Below are 17,475 nucleotides of genomic sequence, written 5' to 3'. Positions count from 1 at the left end.
CTATCAGTGACAGGTTCAGAGGATGTGGGGCCTTAGGATCCCAAGGTTATATATATATATTGGCTTCTTTTCAGCCTAACAAGTTGACATGATTACATGTGAGCATTTGTCATATATGGCTGCTGATGATTAGCTGAAGCAGTATTTCATTTCATTAATACACCATGAAAGCTGTTAATAGGATTGTGCTTCTTTACTACTCCATTTGGACAGGAATGTGATCCTAATAAGATACGAGGTCAGCTCCCCTGCTTGGGAGAGAATGAAACTGTCTGCAGTACTTTATCTTGGCAAACACTGGCAAGCAGAGGGTTTCTAAATGCTTTCCCCACCAAGCTGCTATTGTATTTGCCCACATTTTATTACCCATGCTTCGGCTGTGACATTTTCACTCAGTTGAACCGGAGTTTGTTTTGTCTGCATTTTTTAAAACATAGTGTATGCCTGACTGACCTCTCTGTGATGTCGTGGCTGACATTCCTTGAGTGGTTCAGCCCATTACTATTATCAGCTTCTCAGTGGAACTGGGAATACAGAGCCATGTTTTTTCAAACTGCTATGAAGCTGCACTCCCCTTTTACAATTTCCAGAGGGGCAGCTGTGTCTATTGCAGCAAACATGGCAAAGAGCCCTGTGGCACCTTAAAGACTAACACATTTATTATGGTGTAAGTTTTCCTAGGATACATCCACTTCATCTGATGCACCTCCTTTTACAGTTACAAAATCTTCTCTGTGAATTCTCTACTCTTAGAAAAACGCAACTTGGGTCAACTATATAACAGTACCTTACATTTCTGCATGGATGAAATTTCTTTGAAACAATGAGTTTCCCCCCTGAGGATTTGATAATGATGGGGCTAAACAGAGCAAGGCATTCATTGTCTCAGAGTTAGGGATGTAGAACCTCAAAACAAACAGTATTTATAAAATGAAACCTCCCCTCTATTACTGATAGAATTCAAATTATGGATTTAAAATGACAAAATATTAAATCTTCCCAAATATGAGGGTGCTTTAATATTATGTAGGTTCAGTGATTTACTTTCTGAACTGTTCCAAGGAAAATTTTAGGGTACCCCTTCTGAAATATGCATGTGTCCTTGCGGAATTGGAGAAGCCGAGTCTACCACACGTCTTGATATTCTGTTGTATGCAGAGACAGAATACAAAAGTCAAAATTTTGTGACTTAAGGAAATGCTTGAATGAGTATATTTGTCATGAACAGGCAGGGTTTTGGGGAGGAGGAGGAAGAGGATCCCGGTGTGGGGTGCAGCTGGGAGTGGGTCACATGGGAGCAAGCTGGAGATGGGGAAGGAGAGGTTGTTGTAGACAATACTCACAGGGTGACAGAGGAGGATGGCGGGGCAGGGGCTAGTGCACAGGAAGCCAAGCAGTGGGACCCCTCACCAGAGAGGACTCCGTCCCATGAACACGGCAGGTCCTAAGGCATAGGGAACAGCGGGAGAGGCAGGCCAGGGCCTGCAGCCTGGTTCACTAGCTGGCCAGGTGGGGAAGGAGGCATGTGACTCCTCAGCTGGGGCAAGCTGAGAGCAGGTGAGGGTCACCTGCCTCATCAAGCCCAGATGCTGCAATCAGCAGTCACAGTTATAAGGTAGCAGCAGAGCTGAGGTACTATGTCTGCTCAGTTGCCCATGTTGAGGGACCTCACCTGGGATTCTCCTTGGGTTTTGAGATTGGCTGCAGAACTACTATTTTGGTTTACTTGGACCACATGGATTGGCTTCTGGACTTGGAACTTCGTCTTGGCACCCTGTCTGGGACCCAGGGACGCAGGTGGCGCTGTAGGTTAAAGCCTCAGCGCCTAGGGCTTGCCGATCGAAAGGTCGGCGGTTCGAATCCCTGCGGTGGGGTGCGCTCCCGCTGCTCGGTCCCAGCGCCTGCCAACCTAGCAGTTCGAAAGCACCTCCGGGTGCAAGTAGATAAATAGGGACCGCTTACCAGCGGGAAGGTAAACTGCGTTTCCGTGTGCGGCTCTGGCTCTGGCTCTGGCCAGAGCAGCGATGTCACGCTGGCCACGTGACCCGGAAGTGTCTCCGGACAGCGCTGGCCCCTGGCCTCTTAAGTGAGATGGGCGCACAACCCCAGAGTCTGTCAAGACTGGCCCGTACGGGCAGGGGTACCTTTACCGTTACCTTTACCTGCCAGGTCAGGACAATATCGGACATTTTATTTCTGCAGAAGGAAACACTGTTCACACATTTTGTGTAAGGGCGCACACAGTCTACAGTACACATGTACAATGATCAATGAATATAATCAAGATAGAGGGGGGTTTTCAGCCGGAACTCACCAAACCTCTCAAGTGGGCACCATTGCCATTATAAGAAAACAAGGGAGGCGATCATGGTGAGTTCTGGCACCTCTTTTTCTAGAAAAGTAACACTGAATATGAACATTCTCAGCTTCCAGTTTTTGTGCTTCCACTCCACATGAGAACAACTACTTCTCCTGTCACATCTCCCCCCTCACCCCTTACACAGCTTCTTCAGCTGGGCTCGTAGCTGTCCATTAGGTTGCCAACTAACATTTGTCTGCATGGCCTTTTATTTAATCTCTTACCCAATTGGCAGATTTTTGTTTTGTTTTGTGGATGCAGACAGAACATTAAAGAGAGTTGTGTTCTCCCTCAATATCTCCAGCCCACGTGCAAAAAAAATACATGCAAAATAGATTACATTGACCCTGCTGGTGTCCAACACTCCCCTAGGGCATATGCTCACTCACTTTGACACAGTCTCTCTCATGCTTAGCCTGTTTACACATAATTCTAAATTATACAAACTCTCACTGTTTTCTGGAAGAAAACACTATTATATATCTGATCCCAAGACAAATGAAGAAAGGCCAGAGATGGGAGCGATCAAGAGACCACTGTTCTATGAATTTTCAGTTTGTTTCCATTCGCTCTCATAAAGTGATTATTTGTTTCTCTTACGTTGGTTGAACATTTTGTTGCTCCTGCTTCAAACAATGTCAGCCCTTGTTATTGGAGTGCTAACCAGCCTGAACTGGTCAAATTGTGCTGAGCTGAGGGGCAGATACTGGGATCTCAAAAGCCAGCCAGCTCCAGAATCTGTCCTATGGCACCCCAAACCCTCTGGACCATCCTGGTTCCATCTTGGCCTGTCCCTGCCCTCACAGCCCACAATCCAAGGAGGCCGGGGTGGGTGGAGGTTGAAAATCAAAAGTTGTTAGCCCTATTTTGGTGGAATGGGTAGGCTCCTGTCCTGGTCAAGTACAGTGTGACATTGTCCCTCTAATTCCATCAACTACTATTATTAATAATAATAATATTAGACTGAATTAGCATTCTATGGTTTTTTAAGTGTCTTTGTGAGAGGGGGTTATTGGTTAGTTTCTGTTTTATTATGCATTTTGAGTATCGGTTGCTGGTGATCATGTGGGGAATAACTGTTGGACCCAGATCCTGGGATCTGCTCTAGGTTAAGCATTGGAATCCCCGTCGTCTCTAACTGCTTGGAGATTGGGGTGCATGCAACAATGCTGCTATATCAAGAAAGAAAACCCAAGGGCGATAAATAAGCAGCAGAATAGAGGGACGGAAGAATCACATTGCTGGCTCTAAACCCAGGACCATCTAGTCTAGAACTCTGCTTCCAACAGCAACTTGCCAGACATCTCTGAGAGTTCATAGGCAGGGCATCAAGGTGAACAACCCCCCCGTTTGTCCCTGGCACCTGGTATTCAGAGTATGCTGCCTCTGTACAGAGAGATTCCATAAAGCTAATACAGATATATATATTTAAAAACCCTCTCTAAAGCTACGTTATTAAGGTCATCTGCAGGGTGACAGAAAGTAGAAGATGAAGGGATTACGGCTCAGTCTTCTGGGAACCTGCACACAAGTCTCTGCCTGAAACTCATTTAGTAATTCCAAGACTAAGAGACCTGTGGCACTGTACAGAATAAGTCTGAGATCTGCAAAGAACTGCAAGATTTCTTAGCCAACCTTGACATGGTGTAGGAGAGACCCAATTAGCTTTTTTTGTTTTGTTTAAAAATAATTTATACTTAAAACAGTTGCAGAGAGGAGGACCCTTTGCGCTGGCAATGGGGGAGAGGGAGTTAATTCTTTCCCTCATTCCCCCAAAGTCAATCTTTGCCTTTGTCTCACACACATTTAACTTTGCAGCTTTAATAGCTATGGGAGAGAGAGAAATACAGGTTAAACAGGTATCTTATTTTCCCCCAATAGTTGAGGGGGGGAAATTTCCATCTGGAGGGGGCATGCAGCTGCTCTGAAGGATAACTAAATAAAAGATAGCTGATCACATTAAGCTTGGTCCTAGGTTCTACAAGCAAGAGAGTGATTTGACCATCTTGTTTCCTGAATAATAACATAGCAACCCAATTTTTAAACTGGTGGATTTTCAAAAGTAGACAGAAATATAGCATAAGGCCTGCTTTTTGAAGAGCAGGTACAGGAACTATCTGTAAAAGGTTTACTGATTTTCTTTGCTTTTAATAATGATAGTTCTATATATATATATTTAATAAAGATGGTTTTATGTATATATTTACTTTCAACTGTGGATTTTAACATTGTTTATTATCTTCAATTTATTGTACAGATTTTTCAATCAAGCAGTTTTGAAGTCTTCTAAATAAATAAAACTTGGGGATTTGAGGAAGGGCTGTGCTTCAGTGGGAGAAGGTCCCGGGTTCAAAGCCCAACATCTCCCAGGTAGGGCTGGGAGTATCCCTTACATGAAACACTTGAGAGTCACTGCCAGTCAGTGTAGACAACACTGAGCTAGATGGACCAGTGTCTGACTCAGTATAAAGCATCTTCCTATGTTCCCAGAGGCATGTGCTGGACCCAGACCATTTAGGGCTATACATTACCACTGCATTCATGTTTCACATCCCAACTCTCTGCATGTGTCCGTTGCCTTTTCTGTATCATTGGACTTCAGTTTACTTGTAGCCAAGTGAAGTGAAAGCACATTAATGGATGCTACTGTGCTAAAGCTAAAGCACAGACGTACCAAACACACAAAGGACAGTGCTCTTAGCATCAAGCTATAATTACACAACCCTAAAAGGTGATTTAATCCTCCCTCTGCCAGCAAAGAGAGAGGAAAAGGTGAAGGGATATTTCTTCGTTTAACTAATACAATGCAGCTGCACAAAATTGATTCTGGGACCAGTAAGATTTGGGCAGAGGAGGGAGTGAAATCTAAAACCTATATATGAGCAGGAAAACAACCCTATAAAGTAGTAATGAAGAAATTTATTGACATACATAAAAAAATGGAATGTTATTTCTAAAAAGTCAGTTGAAATTATTGTATTCAGCTCAGCACAATGTGGATATTACAATGAAGAGATGCTTTCTAAAAATAATAATAAACCCCCAATCCACAACAGATGTTAAAGGAGCCATTTCCCCCCCATAGCAAGAAAACATTAACATGAAGAACAGCCCCTGTTGCCTTGTGAGATGTAATTAGTTGTGGGTGATCTCCTTTTGGAGATAACATGCACTGTTCGTTTCAGTTCGAAAGCTGAAAGCTGAGTGATCCTCTTTTCAAAAGGTCAAGCGGCTGATTATTTGGAGGGGGGATTCTTAGATCCTACTCTCTTAAATTTAATTTCCCACATGGCAGGGAGGTTTTCGTATCAGTTTCAATACAAAATTTCCGAAGCAGTGTACAATATAAAAAAGGCCCCATAACAATCAAATCATGAGAAAGCATAAGTATCCTAAAACAATTAAGAACGAAAAATGCAATAAAAAAAGCAAAGGCCCTCAACACCATGAACACAGCAGCAAAGACACACATATAAGCAAGCAAAAGGGAGGTCTTAACCTACTCAGAAAAGGCTAGCAGAGTGGGAACTCTAGAAACTTTTGGCAGGAGGGTGTTCAGAATGCCAGGTTTACACCTGAAAAGGCCCTGTGTCTCCTGGGAGCTACCTGGGCCTCTATCCAAAATGCACAAGGATTTCTGCCTATGCATTAGAATTTTCTTTTCTCCTCCTGCCATGCCCCCCCTAAATTTCTTTGCATGCATTTCTGTCTAGTTTCACGATATTGTATTTCTTGAATTAGATTGGCATTTACCTTTTGTATCCCTTTTTTAAAATTCTGCTTCTTTTACTTATATGTATGCTACAGATCACAGTTTTGACGTGTCCCAAACCACTGAAGTTGTCATTCATCTTTTAAAAAAAACCCAGGAGTCTCTCTGTAGTAAAAAAATTATTAATAATAATATCCAGGGGTCTAATTTCCAATAAAGATTTAAATTCGTGTACTCCCCCCGTTGTATTCTGGTGATAAGAGGAACTGTCCAATATATTAAGAAGACCATTCTCTAAGTTATTAACCTGATTAATCAGACCTTCTGTGATTAATAGATCCAATCTGACATAATTTTTATTCCTTGTTGACATATGTGTAGTTTCTTAGTTCTGGACTGGCTATGCATCAAGCATCAAAGTAAACGTGTTTATGTAATACGTTGTAGAAGGATGTTTTAAAAGTAGGTGGTGTGCATGGGGTGTGCGGGTAGGTGAGATGTTCTGCTTTCATCAAAATAATAAATAAGTACAAGATTTAAGTCACTACCTATCACCACTTTCACCTTAATGAAATGAGCGCCGTAATGTAAAAGTTTCATCCAGAAATTGTTCTTGTTGGGTATTAGGTACATAAATAGAGCATAATGTCAGCCAGGAGTTATCTAGCAGATCGTTGAGGAAGATAAATCTTCCATTAGCTGGACCACTGCTTCTGACCCGTCAAGCTATATTTTATAGTCATCCAACAACACACACAAAAAACAGACAGAATCACACATAGGAAAATGCCTCAGATTAGACCATTTGTTCATCAGTACTGATGGCAGTCACTCTCCAAGGACCCAGATCACATCACCTGTCTCCTAATCTCCTTTTAGCAGGAGATGCCAGGGACTGAACCTGCATCCAAGGCATGTGCTTGACCACTGAGCTATGCTCCCTCACCATATGCAATTACATGTATTGAACAGTGAATATCTTCCACCACTTTCTACTGAGACCTTCCATATAAGATTTTCAAGCACACTCTGAGAACTGAAGGGGGGGCGTTCATTTCCGAAAAGGGGGAGCAGCTATTGTGACTTACGAAACCGTGATTGAAATAATCCTCTCAAGACCTGAGGGCTTTCAGAATAGAAGGCATAGATTGTTTTGACGTGAATGAAGCTGCAAAGTTGCTTTGACATCCTGCTGTCAAGGAAACCAGTCCATACAAAAAGAAAACAATTGTGATGGTATCAGTCAAATGATTCAAGTGACCTTAGGAGAATAATAATACAGGCTCCAGTTTCAAATATCTATATTCATCCTGGGGGTGGGGGGTGGAAATAAAGGTATTTGCTCTTCGTTTTCATTTGGAAGCCATTTTAAATCGGGAATGTGTAAAGCACTGTATCTCCTCCAAGACTGTCAGGTCAAACTCGAAGTCAAACTATATGTACGATGCTTCCACATACTTGCATTCATTCCTTGCATTCATAAGAATCGAGTAGGAGAGGATGGCGGATGATGCTCAGCCATTTTTCAGGCATAACACTGTATAAAAGGTAAAGGTAAAGGTACCCCTGCCCGTACGGGCCAGTCTTGACAGACTCTGGGGTTGTGCGCCCATCTCACTTAAGAGGCCAGGGGCCAGCGCTGTCCGGAGACACTTCCGGGTCACGTGGCCAGCGTGACATCGCTGCTCTGGCGAGCCAGAGCCGCACACGGAAACGCCGTTTACCTTCCCGCTGGTAAGCGGTCCCTATTTATCTACTTGCACCCGGAGGTGCTTTCGAACTGCTAGGTTGGCAGGCGAACACTGTATAGATGTGTGCAAAAACAGCACCACCAGTAGTCCAACAATAGACTCTGCAAAAACAGCACCACCAGTAGTCCAACAATAAAATTTAAAATTTAAATGCTTTTGTTTACATGTCATTAGGTTACATTGAATGTTCAGCTGCCCAGGATTTCAGTATAGAGCTGGTATATTTGTTAGGGTTGCCATATTGCAAGAAGTAAAAATCCAGACACAAAAATTGTTTGGCAAAATCTCAACTCTTCTGATACGGGCTGCCATACATCCCGGACATTTTTGCTGCTTTTTGAAATATATGATGTGCCCACTGCAGGTATTTGTACCCCCATAGTGAGTTTGCTCTGTCCAACTGTATTATTAATATTTAGTGATTTTGACAATTTATGTACCACTTAATTGCAATCATCTCTGCTGTAGTGATCCTTTTAGTTTTCAGTACAGTTCTGTGGATCCTGAACACGTGATGCTCAAATAGTGCGATGAAAGAAGGTGTATGGCCTAGGTTTAAAATGCCAGTTGAACATTTCGAGGAAGCAGGCAAAGCAAGGTTAATCCTAACTCATTTGTCATGCCGAAATTGTGCCACACCTGGGAGTATTCCCACAATATATGTAAAAATTAAACACTGGAATCATAACAGCACCAATAGTTGGCACGTTTACTAATTTCAGGATGGATAAAGGCAGTGGGATGCCAATGGACTCATATGACTATTGTTGCTGGCAAGTCTCTACACTACTTACAAAACAGAATAAAAACTACAGAGTTTAAAACATTAATACATTAACAAAGCAACAACTGGAAGAATCACATCAACAACAATGTCAAAACATCAGCAGTATATAGGGCATGATAAGGGAAATGTAAAGGGACCCCTGACCATTAGGTCCAGTCATGGCTGACTTTGGGGTTGCGGTGCTCATCTCACTTTACTGGCTGAGGGAGCCGGCGTACAGCTTCTGGGTCATGTGGCCAGCATGACTAAGCCGCTTCTGGCGAACCAGAGCAGTGCATGGAAATGCCGTTTACCTTCCCGCCGGAGTAGTACCTATTTATCTACTTGCACTTTGACATGCTTTTGAACTGCTAGGTGGGCAGGAGCAGGGACCGAGCAACGGGAGCTCACCCCGTCGCAGGGATTCAAACTGCCGACCTTCTGATCGGCAAGCCCTAGGCTCTGTGGTTTAACCCACAGTGCCACCTGCATCCCTTCTATAGGACATGATAACCCACTCCAAAATCCAGGAAAAGAGGAATCTTTAACCTGGCACTGAAAATGCCTTTTTATTAAGATGTGGGCCTAACATGCCACAATGAAGTTTTAAAATTAGAGTGGTTAATTCAAGCAGCGGCAAATGTTATCTAAATTAGGTTTGATTCTTTTTTTCCTTTTTTTAAAGTGTAAATTACGAGAGCCTCAGAAGTTTTTCAAAGAAAAAAAGAGGGGAAGCCTCAGACGCCTTACAAGCCTCTAGGCCAAACTTAGCTAATAAGCAACATTTCAAACTGAATATATTGCCAGCTTGCCGTGACCAGAAGGTTAAACTCAGTTTGTTTGAAGCTGTTATCCTCCTCAATCAACTGGGACAAGAACAACAGATTATTCTCAATCCAATGCTTCCAGAAAGTGCCTCTGCTCTTTGTCTTGACCTCTGGATTTTGCCATGGCGTCAGGACCATGTGAGCATATGGATCAAAGGCTGGGCTGCAGGAGTTTGCCAAGCCAGACACATGTTCAAAGGGCTGTGAACGATCGGGTATTTAAAAATGGATAGAATCCAAGGCCTATCCAAGCATACCCTCACTGATCCATTTCCAAAAGGAACCATTTGGGCATTCCCTGGACAGCTTCCAGAAGGCAATACTTAACCCTGGAAAGGAGGAAGGCTTTTGATACAGGCTAAGAAGGGCAACACCTTGCTACACTCTTATTGACAGCTGGAGATTTTATAAGCTGTTTTGCATTTGCCAGACCACAGGATAGTTTTGCAAATGCATTTATAAAATAAAAAAGCCAACTTTAGTAATGGTTTCGAGGAACATGCACAGGTAGCAGTTTTATGATTCATACTATATGTGGCACAGCATTCATATTAAAAGTACTAATTTTCCCTCACCAAATATTCATCATGGGAGCTTGCCCATCTGTCTAGATTTTGACAGCAGCACTTCTCTAGAATACCTGCCATACTTGCTTGGACTAATTTGCAGATACAGTGGTACTTCGGGTTAAGTACTTAATTCATTCCAGAGGTGAGTTCTTAACCTGAAACTGTTCTTAACCTGAAGCACCACTTTAGTTAATAGGGCCTCCTGCTGCCGCCGCGCCGCCGGAGCACGATTTCTGTTCTTATCCTGAAGCAAAGTTCTTAACCTGAAGCACTATTCACGGAATGAGAGCTGTGACATTAACGTGTTGAAAATAATCTGTGTGGGAGCTTTGTATATTGTTGTTTTAGAGAAGGCTGAGTCACAAACCTAAAGTGACAAGAGGTGCTCCTGTCCCAGAGAACTTTGCTGCAGATGGGTGGCCTTTTGTGACATTTACAAATTGGGTGACCCATCTAAATATGATTTTATTTGGAGGAACTTTGGGATTTATATTGTTTGCTCCTTGATCAGTGCTTTTCTTCCATCACACTCTCATCTCTATTGTCACCTCTTCCCCCTTTATCTAATATTTTGACTGATCTTATTAACGTACAGTGGTACCTCTGGTTGCAAACGGGATCCGTTCCGGAGGCCCATTCGCAACATGAAAATAAAGCAACCCGCAGTAGCGCGTCTGCGTACGCGCGGGTTGCAATTCGCCGCTTCTGCGTACGACATCATTTTGCGCTTCTGCGCAAGCGGCGAAACCCGGAAGTAACCCTTTCCGGTATTTCTGGGTTGCCGCGGGACGTAACCTGAAAGAACGTAACATGAAGCAGACGTAACATGAGGTATGACTGTATTGTTTCTCTACGTTTGCCAGAGCTACATGGAAGGCTTAACACCTGCTTTGCACCTGTTATTGTTGAATTTATACTGTTATCAATATAAAATAAAAAATATGAAAACCTTCAGTTACGAGTGCGACTTGCAATAGAATGTTGCAGTTGTAAAACATGCTCTTGCTCACTATTCCAGTCAGCCAGACTTATCACCCATTATTATTATTATTATTATTATTATTATTATTATTATTATTATTACTGAAACTTTTCAACATACTCCACTGCATTCTCCCCCGTTTTTCATCCCCCCTGCAACAGTCAGTCAGCATTATGTGGCTCCTGAGCATGTTCAGTCCTCACTGGGTTGTTTTGAAGGCTCCCTCTGAAGAGTGACTGCCCTTCTTCAAACTTGGGGATTCCTCAAATCCCACTAGCATTTCTATCTTGGCCATTTTGGCTACCATACTTCAAAAACAGAGGGAATGGTCCGCTGCAGTGTTTAAAAGCCACACGAGAGCTAACAATCCAAGTTCTAACAGAAAAAGAAAGAAGGTAAGGATTGAGAACAGAGAAGGTGAATGATCTTTAGGATTTCAGCAACAGGAACTTTTCTTTAAAAGTTCTGCAAAAATCACGTGAACATTTGTAAAACACTGAAGTGAATGGCAAGTTCCTAAATTTTGAACAAATGTAATAGTTAATAGTTTTTATTACATTTCTATGAAATCCTTATCATATCATAATGTTATAATATTCTGTGATAACAGAAAGACAGCCTATTAAACTGAATAAGAATTTCCTTCCCAACATTTCAGTGCTAATTAAAATATTGCAGTACCAAGAAAACAGCACTTAAAATAATTAACATGTCTCTCTTCTTCATCAGAAAGGGCTTAAAATGATTACACATATACCTCTTGGGAATGTTTGGTATTTAACATCACAGAAATATGACATTTGAATTTTTTATTTTGTAAAAAAAACTGTCTTAAAAACGCAAGCTGCACCTACCACTGGCATGCACAAGCTCATCGAGCACCCTCAAAATTGAAAATTGAAAAGTTATTCGGAATTGAAATATTATCTTCAAAATTAAAATATGCTGGGATTTTCCGAAATCCACATGGAAATTCAATGGCCATGAGAATCAGAGCAAAAAGTGCAAATTTCAATCCTTGATCACTGACTTGCCCTGCAGTCCACTTTCCCCATCCCCACCTTGTGGCTGCTCTTTTTTTAAAAAAATATTATTATTACTGAAACTTTTCAACATACAATACAATAAAAAAACTAATCTAAATAAAAATAATATAGAAAACAAAACAGAGAAAGAAGAGGTAAGAAAGAAAGAAAAATGCAAAGCCCTCTTATCAGAGGTAGATCTCACAGAAAAGGGGATAGACCCTCCCAGCTCTCACCTGGGAGCTTCCCTTTCTTCTCCCAGCCTCCCACCCTGGGGAATCTTCCCTTCCCTGCTTCTCACACAGGGTTCTTCACCAGCCAGCCATCACCTTCCTGTGCATACCCTTCCTAACCCAGAATGACCGCTCCCACATCAAATGAGGGCACCTTTTGCGTGGTCGCGCGCAGCCCCACGGATCTCAGTGCAACTCCTGGTAGTTCTGGCTGGCTTCATCCTCCCTAGGCTGGATACCTGGAGGTCTCTGCCTACCTCAGCCAATCGCCCAATCCCGCCTCGGGAGGCGTTGCCAGGGGATTGGCCAGGTAAGGGAAAGGACCATCCTGCCCACACAACAGAAGGTGAATCGTGCCCACACTCCCCCTTGTGGCGGTGATACCATCGCCAATGGCGATGAAACGGGGAACGGGCTCTCTGCTTGAACATAAGTTCTCCAGAGCCAGCCCAATCCCCATACATTCTGGATAACCCTGAAATCTCCCAGATCCCTGGCTGGAGACTAGGAAGGATAAACGCCCAATGCCTGAGCCAAGGCCTCCCTACATCTGAACCTTAATAAAGTTGTGGCCAATTTTAATCCCATCGCATGTTGTCTTGAGTCATTATTCCACTCGGGGGTCGCCTGGGGTTGGGGGGACTCCACCTGTCCATGCAATAGAGGACATCAGAAAACAAAACAAAATGTAGGCATGAGTAAACTGTTCATTATGAGTGCAATCAAGAGCACCCAACTTTGCTTCCCAACCATATTGGGGCTGACAATAATACGCTCTCCCCCACCACCTCTGGTTTTCAATTTGCACCTATTATTCTTGCATTTGCTTTTTCCTCAGTCAGTTTTATAAAAAATGTCACACAACCCCCATTACCTTTGAAATGTGAGTATGAAGCACAGGTACTAAGAGCTAGTAAAAAACATCATTTTTAAAACGATAACAACTAGATGGACAAACAGAGAGACATTCCTACAGTGCGTTTTTTTTAAAGTAAAAGAAGAATGAAAGCCCACCAGAAGTAAAAGGTCAAGTCTAGTTGCTGTAGTGGTCCAAGTGTTGAACCAGGGCCGGGAAGATCCACTTACTTTTGGGCAACATTTGGTAATAATCCCTGGTTCCTATGTTATTCTATCTTGCTGAAAAGCTTAGAACATGGCAGAACGGACAGCTAAACCAACTCAAAGGTTGCGATCCTAGCCCTACTTATCTGGAAGCAAACCCCATGGAATTCAAAAGGACTTAACCTCTGAATAGACTTGGGTAGGAATATGCTTGGAAACGGCAAAACAACAACAGCAAATGCAAATGAAATCAAGAGCTCCTTACCCACAAGCAGGTCCATATTCATTTATCAGTTTCCTGTGTTCTTCCCAAAAGCCCTGTGTGGACATAAAGAAATATTGAAGTGTTATAACTAATTCTTTGCACCACTCTTTCAGAACTTCCTGCTACTTCACCAACCTTCATCCGGAAATCGAATCTGAGAACGCAAGAGTCAATGGCCCCTCTAGCCAAGCATCCTATTCTCTCAGGGGCCAGATGCCTGTGGAAAACTTCAAGCAGGACCCAAGCACAAGAGCCCTCTTCTCGTCTCCTCTGGGATCCAGAAGAATTACTGCCTCCAACTATGGTGGTAAAACATAGCCATCATGGTTCGCAGCCATAGATAGCTTTATCCTCTGTCTAACCTTCTTTCAAAGCCACCCAAATCCTGAATATTCCCGCTTCACTAGACGTCCATTATGAGAAAGGGAGAAAAACATTTCTCAATCTGCTTTCTCCATGCCATGCATAGTTCCATAATGTTTGCTCTGAGCAGAAAGAAGGGAATCTTCCTACAGCCATATCTCTCTCTCATATATATACTTCCTTGTGTGGCCTCTGCAGGCAACTCTCACCTTAAGACACCACACCACCCAAAAAGAAATGCACTGCATGATCTGCTAACAATTGTACCCCAGAGACACTACAAAGCTTACTGTGGGGTGCACCTCACAGACAGCACATTCCTTCATTTGTGCTCCCAAGAATACAGATGTCCCAAGCAGTTTTTAAGGCTTGTTTGTGTTAGAATTCCTGCTCCGTGATTGCAGTCATGGGATTGTTGTCTTTCACATGACGGTCCTAGATAGCCCGTTTCTCATCCATGATGCCTCCAGAACTCTGCACGATCACCTGGGATACTTTATCAGCTTTCCCCCGGGGCGTGATTTCTGGCAGTCTGCTGAGCAATTGCCTCCCACTGCATGTGAGCATCGGAGACAGCAAAGTCCAGCCCTCCGAACCTCTCTGGCATCTTAGATAGCCCGTCGCCATCTTGGAATGTCCCAGTGCGTCACAGATGAAATTCCTGCTGAACACACACACTGTCTAACATCAGACACTGCAGGTCCTACTCGAGTGTAGGAGGAGCTCCTGACAGTTTGTCCATTGATGATACCGCAATCTGCAGGCATCCATCTTCTTCAATCCAGAGTGGACTGGGACATACCTTCTCTGTGTACTCTAGCAAGCAAGAATGGAAGCAGTCAGTAGCTGCTCCGTAAGGAGGGCTGTGTGACCCATAGCCTTGTCCTGCTATGCTCTTGCATTGTTAGAAAACCCAGCTTCAAATATATCAGATGTCAGGATGCCATAAATGGATAAGCGTATGCTGAAATGGTTATGGGCTATCTATTCATTTTGAAGGGGCGGAGAATGCATAGATAAAAGTTAAATTAAGAAGGGTTAAACACTTCGCTTGGAGGCGAAGCTATTTTTTCTTTTTATACTATATTCTTACAGTGAGTGAATTTTATAGAGTATTACTTTAACTTGGCTGGTTTTTAAGATCTGGCTTCTTTTACGGTGAAGAGATATGATCTGTTTCAGAATCATATTTATTGGTGTTTGAATTACAGTCTTTTGTGCCAGTTTCTTGGATGAGCTTGTCATGACTTAAGTTGCAATGTCAGAATAACCTCTCTTCAGATCCTGTGTTCTTTTAAACTCTCAGTTTAGTCCCGAGCCGCCTTTTCTGGAGTCAGCCCTAACCAGAGGGCCAAAACCTTGAAAGGTTTAATCTAAATAATTCAGTGAAACCACCCAAAATACATTTTTATTCTGGGGGCAAGGGAACAAGCAATAGGATCCCCTCTGATGGTTTTAACAACTGAGAGGGTCTGTAAAGGAAGGAATCTTTTAGATATTTGGAGCCTGGGCTGTTTAAGCCTTTATCTACTAATGTGAGCACCTTGAATAGGGCCCGGAAATGAACTGGCAACCAATTCAGGGGGCATATGGTCTCTAAAGGGAATGCAGCCCGAAATCTGGCTGATGCATTTTGGGCCAGTTTCTGAGTTTCAGCCCTATATATGATAATCAAAGTAATGTCGGAGAATGTTGAAGCATTTTGACTCCAAAGAGGCAAGCCACTTTTCTGCATAAATTTTAAGAATTTGTAGCACAGTCGTAACCATATCTACTCAGAGATTAAATCAATGGGACTTACGCCCAAGTAAATGGGGTTAGGGTCGTAGCTTAAACTGGAAAGTCACTTGACCCTTCAACAAAGGAAGTGTTGGAACTGTCAAAGAGTAGAACGATGATGAATAGAGCCAAAGGGAAAGAAGCAGGCTGAAGAGCGGGAAACAGTCAAGGAAGAGACCTTTCTAGTATCCCCCCCAAACAACTTTCATGAGGTAAGAAACTGCAATGGCTAAAAGAGCAAGCAGAGTCCTTTATTATAACAAAGCTTTACTACCAGCAATGTATTTCATTCATTTACTGCCTTGTCCCACCCCCCAAACCACATACTGAAAACAATGAAGTTTCTTGTGGTATTTGTGATTTCCAATAAGACACAAGATATTCAGATCAAATTATCAAGGCTGGAATTTGAATCTCTGGAGACACTGAAACAGCAGCTAATAAAGCTGGCAGCAGCGTTTCATGAGGGAAAATAATGCACTAGGAAGATTCACTGAGTGAGGGATTTCAAAGCATTTCTTCTACTTTCTTTTTTAATCAAATGAATGCTTTACTTGCGGTGTGGTGCATTATTCATTGTAAGCCATTTGGGCTTCTTCGAGAAAAGCAGGATAAAAAAAATGTCTAAATATTTTCTAATAATACACTGAAATGGACAAGTAGTTGCAAACAACAAGAATAGTCTTATCTTTTCTTCTTAATTAATGGAGAATAGTTTGGGCCAGGGCTGGATTTAGGTTTGATTAGGCCCAAAGCTACTGAAGGTAGTGGGGCCCTTTATGTGTCCAGCTGTCCTTTGTCAACAACAAATTGTCACTTTTTTGTGTCAAATATATACTATATGGTAATTTATGGATCCATACACAACACAAAACACTGTTGCTGTATGTAGGTTTTATTTTATTTGTTTTTTATTTTATATTTTGGAAATGTACACCCAGCACTAATATTAAGTATAATATAGTAAGTTGCAATAATATACTAAAAAGAAGGCTTGGGCCACTAGTAGCCTAATGCAATAAAGTTTCTCCATTTCATGGGGAAATGTATCTATACCTAAATGTTTCTATACTCAAAAAGAAAAGCGACCCTTAAAGATGCAACTTCAGAACTAGGGGAATAATACCTAAGGGACAGGAGTTTTCACAATGTCAGAATTGGCTGACCTGAAACTTACACTGGTCAAAATGTACAACTGGGTTACAAGCGCTTCTCTTCTGTTTTACATTCGCCTACAAGGTGGATCACACGTTCACATAAATAATGTGTGAGAGGAGCTCAAAAGATATCTAAGCACCACCTTTGAGAAGTGCAAAGGCTTTGCATATTCAGCCATTTTTCATCTGCCTCTGTGCTGACATCTTTAAGACACACGTACAGGGAAACCAGCTTAGTGATCATGGCCATAAAATTTTTAGCAATAAAAGTGGTTGCTTGTTATCAGCATTATGGGCAAAGTACCCATCAAGCCTTCTTCTCTGCCTGGCAGTCGCAGTGGAAGTGACTCAGCAGAACAAGGCTCCCTAGCCGCACATCTACAGGGTGCGACACAAAACAGTTGGATCTAGCAAATGGAAGAGTCTAAACAAGTGACAGCAAAGGAATGCAAGGCTACATATTAAAATGTTTAAAATGCAGTGTAGCATTTGGGCAAATCACCTGATGCACATCAACTCATTTGGTTCCCTAGGACTACAGCCCAGCCCCTGAACTCCTATTCAAGGAAGCTGTTGTCTCTGCAGGTGCAATTGCTGTTAGAATTTTATTATATTAAATCTATTC

General features: G+C 42.4%; 1 protein-coding gene across 5 annotated transcripts in view; it reads right to left on the bottom strand.

Annotated features, from left to right (window-relative positions):
* Nucleotides 1-17,475, bottom strand: part of TBXAS1 (thromboxane A synthase 1) — a 218,014-nt gene that overhangs the window by 144,463 nt on the left and 56,076 nt on the right. For all 5 annotated transcript variants that reach the window (XM_079992705.1, XM_079992708.1, XM_079992709.1 and 2 more), the window contains exon 4: nucleotides 13,552-13,604. In XM_079992705.1, the coding sequence (XP_079848831.1) occupies nucleotides 13,552-13,604 (53 nt within the window). The remainder of the gene's footprint in view (nucleotides 1-13,551; nucleotides 13,605-17,475) is intronic.

Source organism: Podarcis cretensis (genome assembly GCF_951804945.1).
Source record: "Podarcis cretensis genome assembly, chromosome: 10".
Classification (NCBI taxonomy): Eukaryota; Metazoa; Chordata; class Lepidosauria; order Squamata; family Lacertidae; genus Podarcis; species Podarcis cretensis.
Note: the sequence above shows the minus strand (reverse complement) of the source record. Positions and strands in the feature narration are given on the sequence as shown.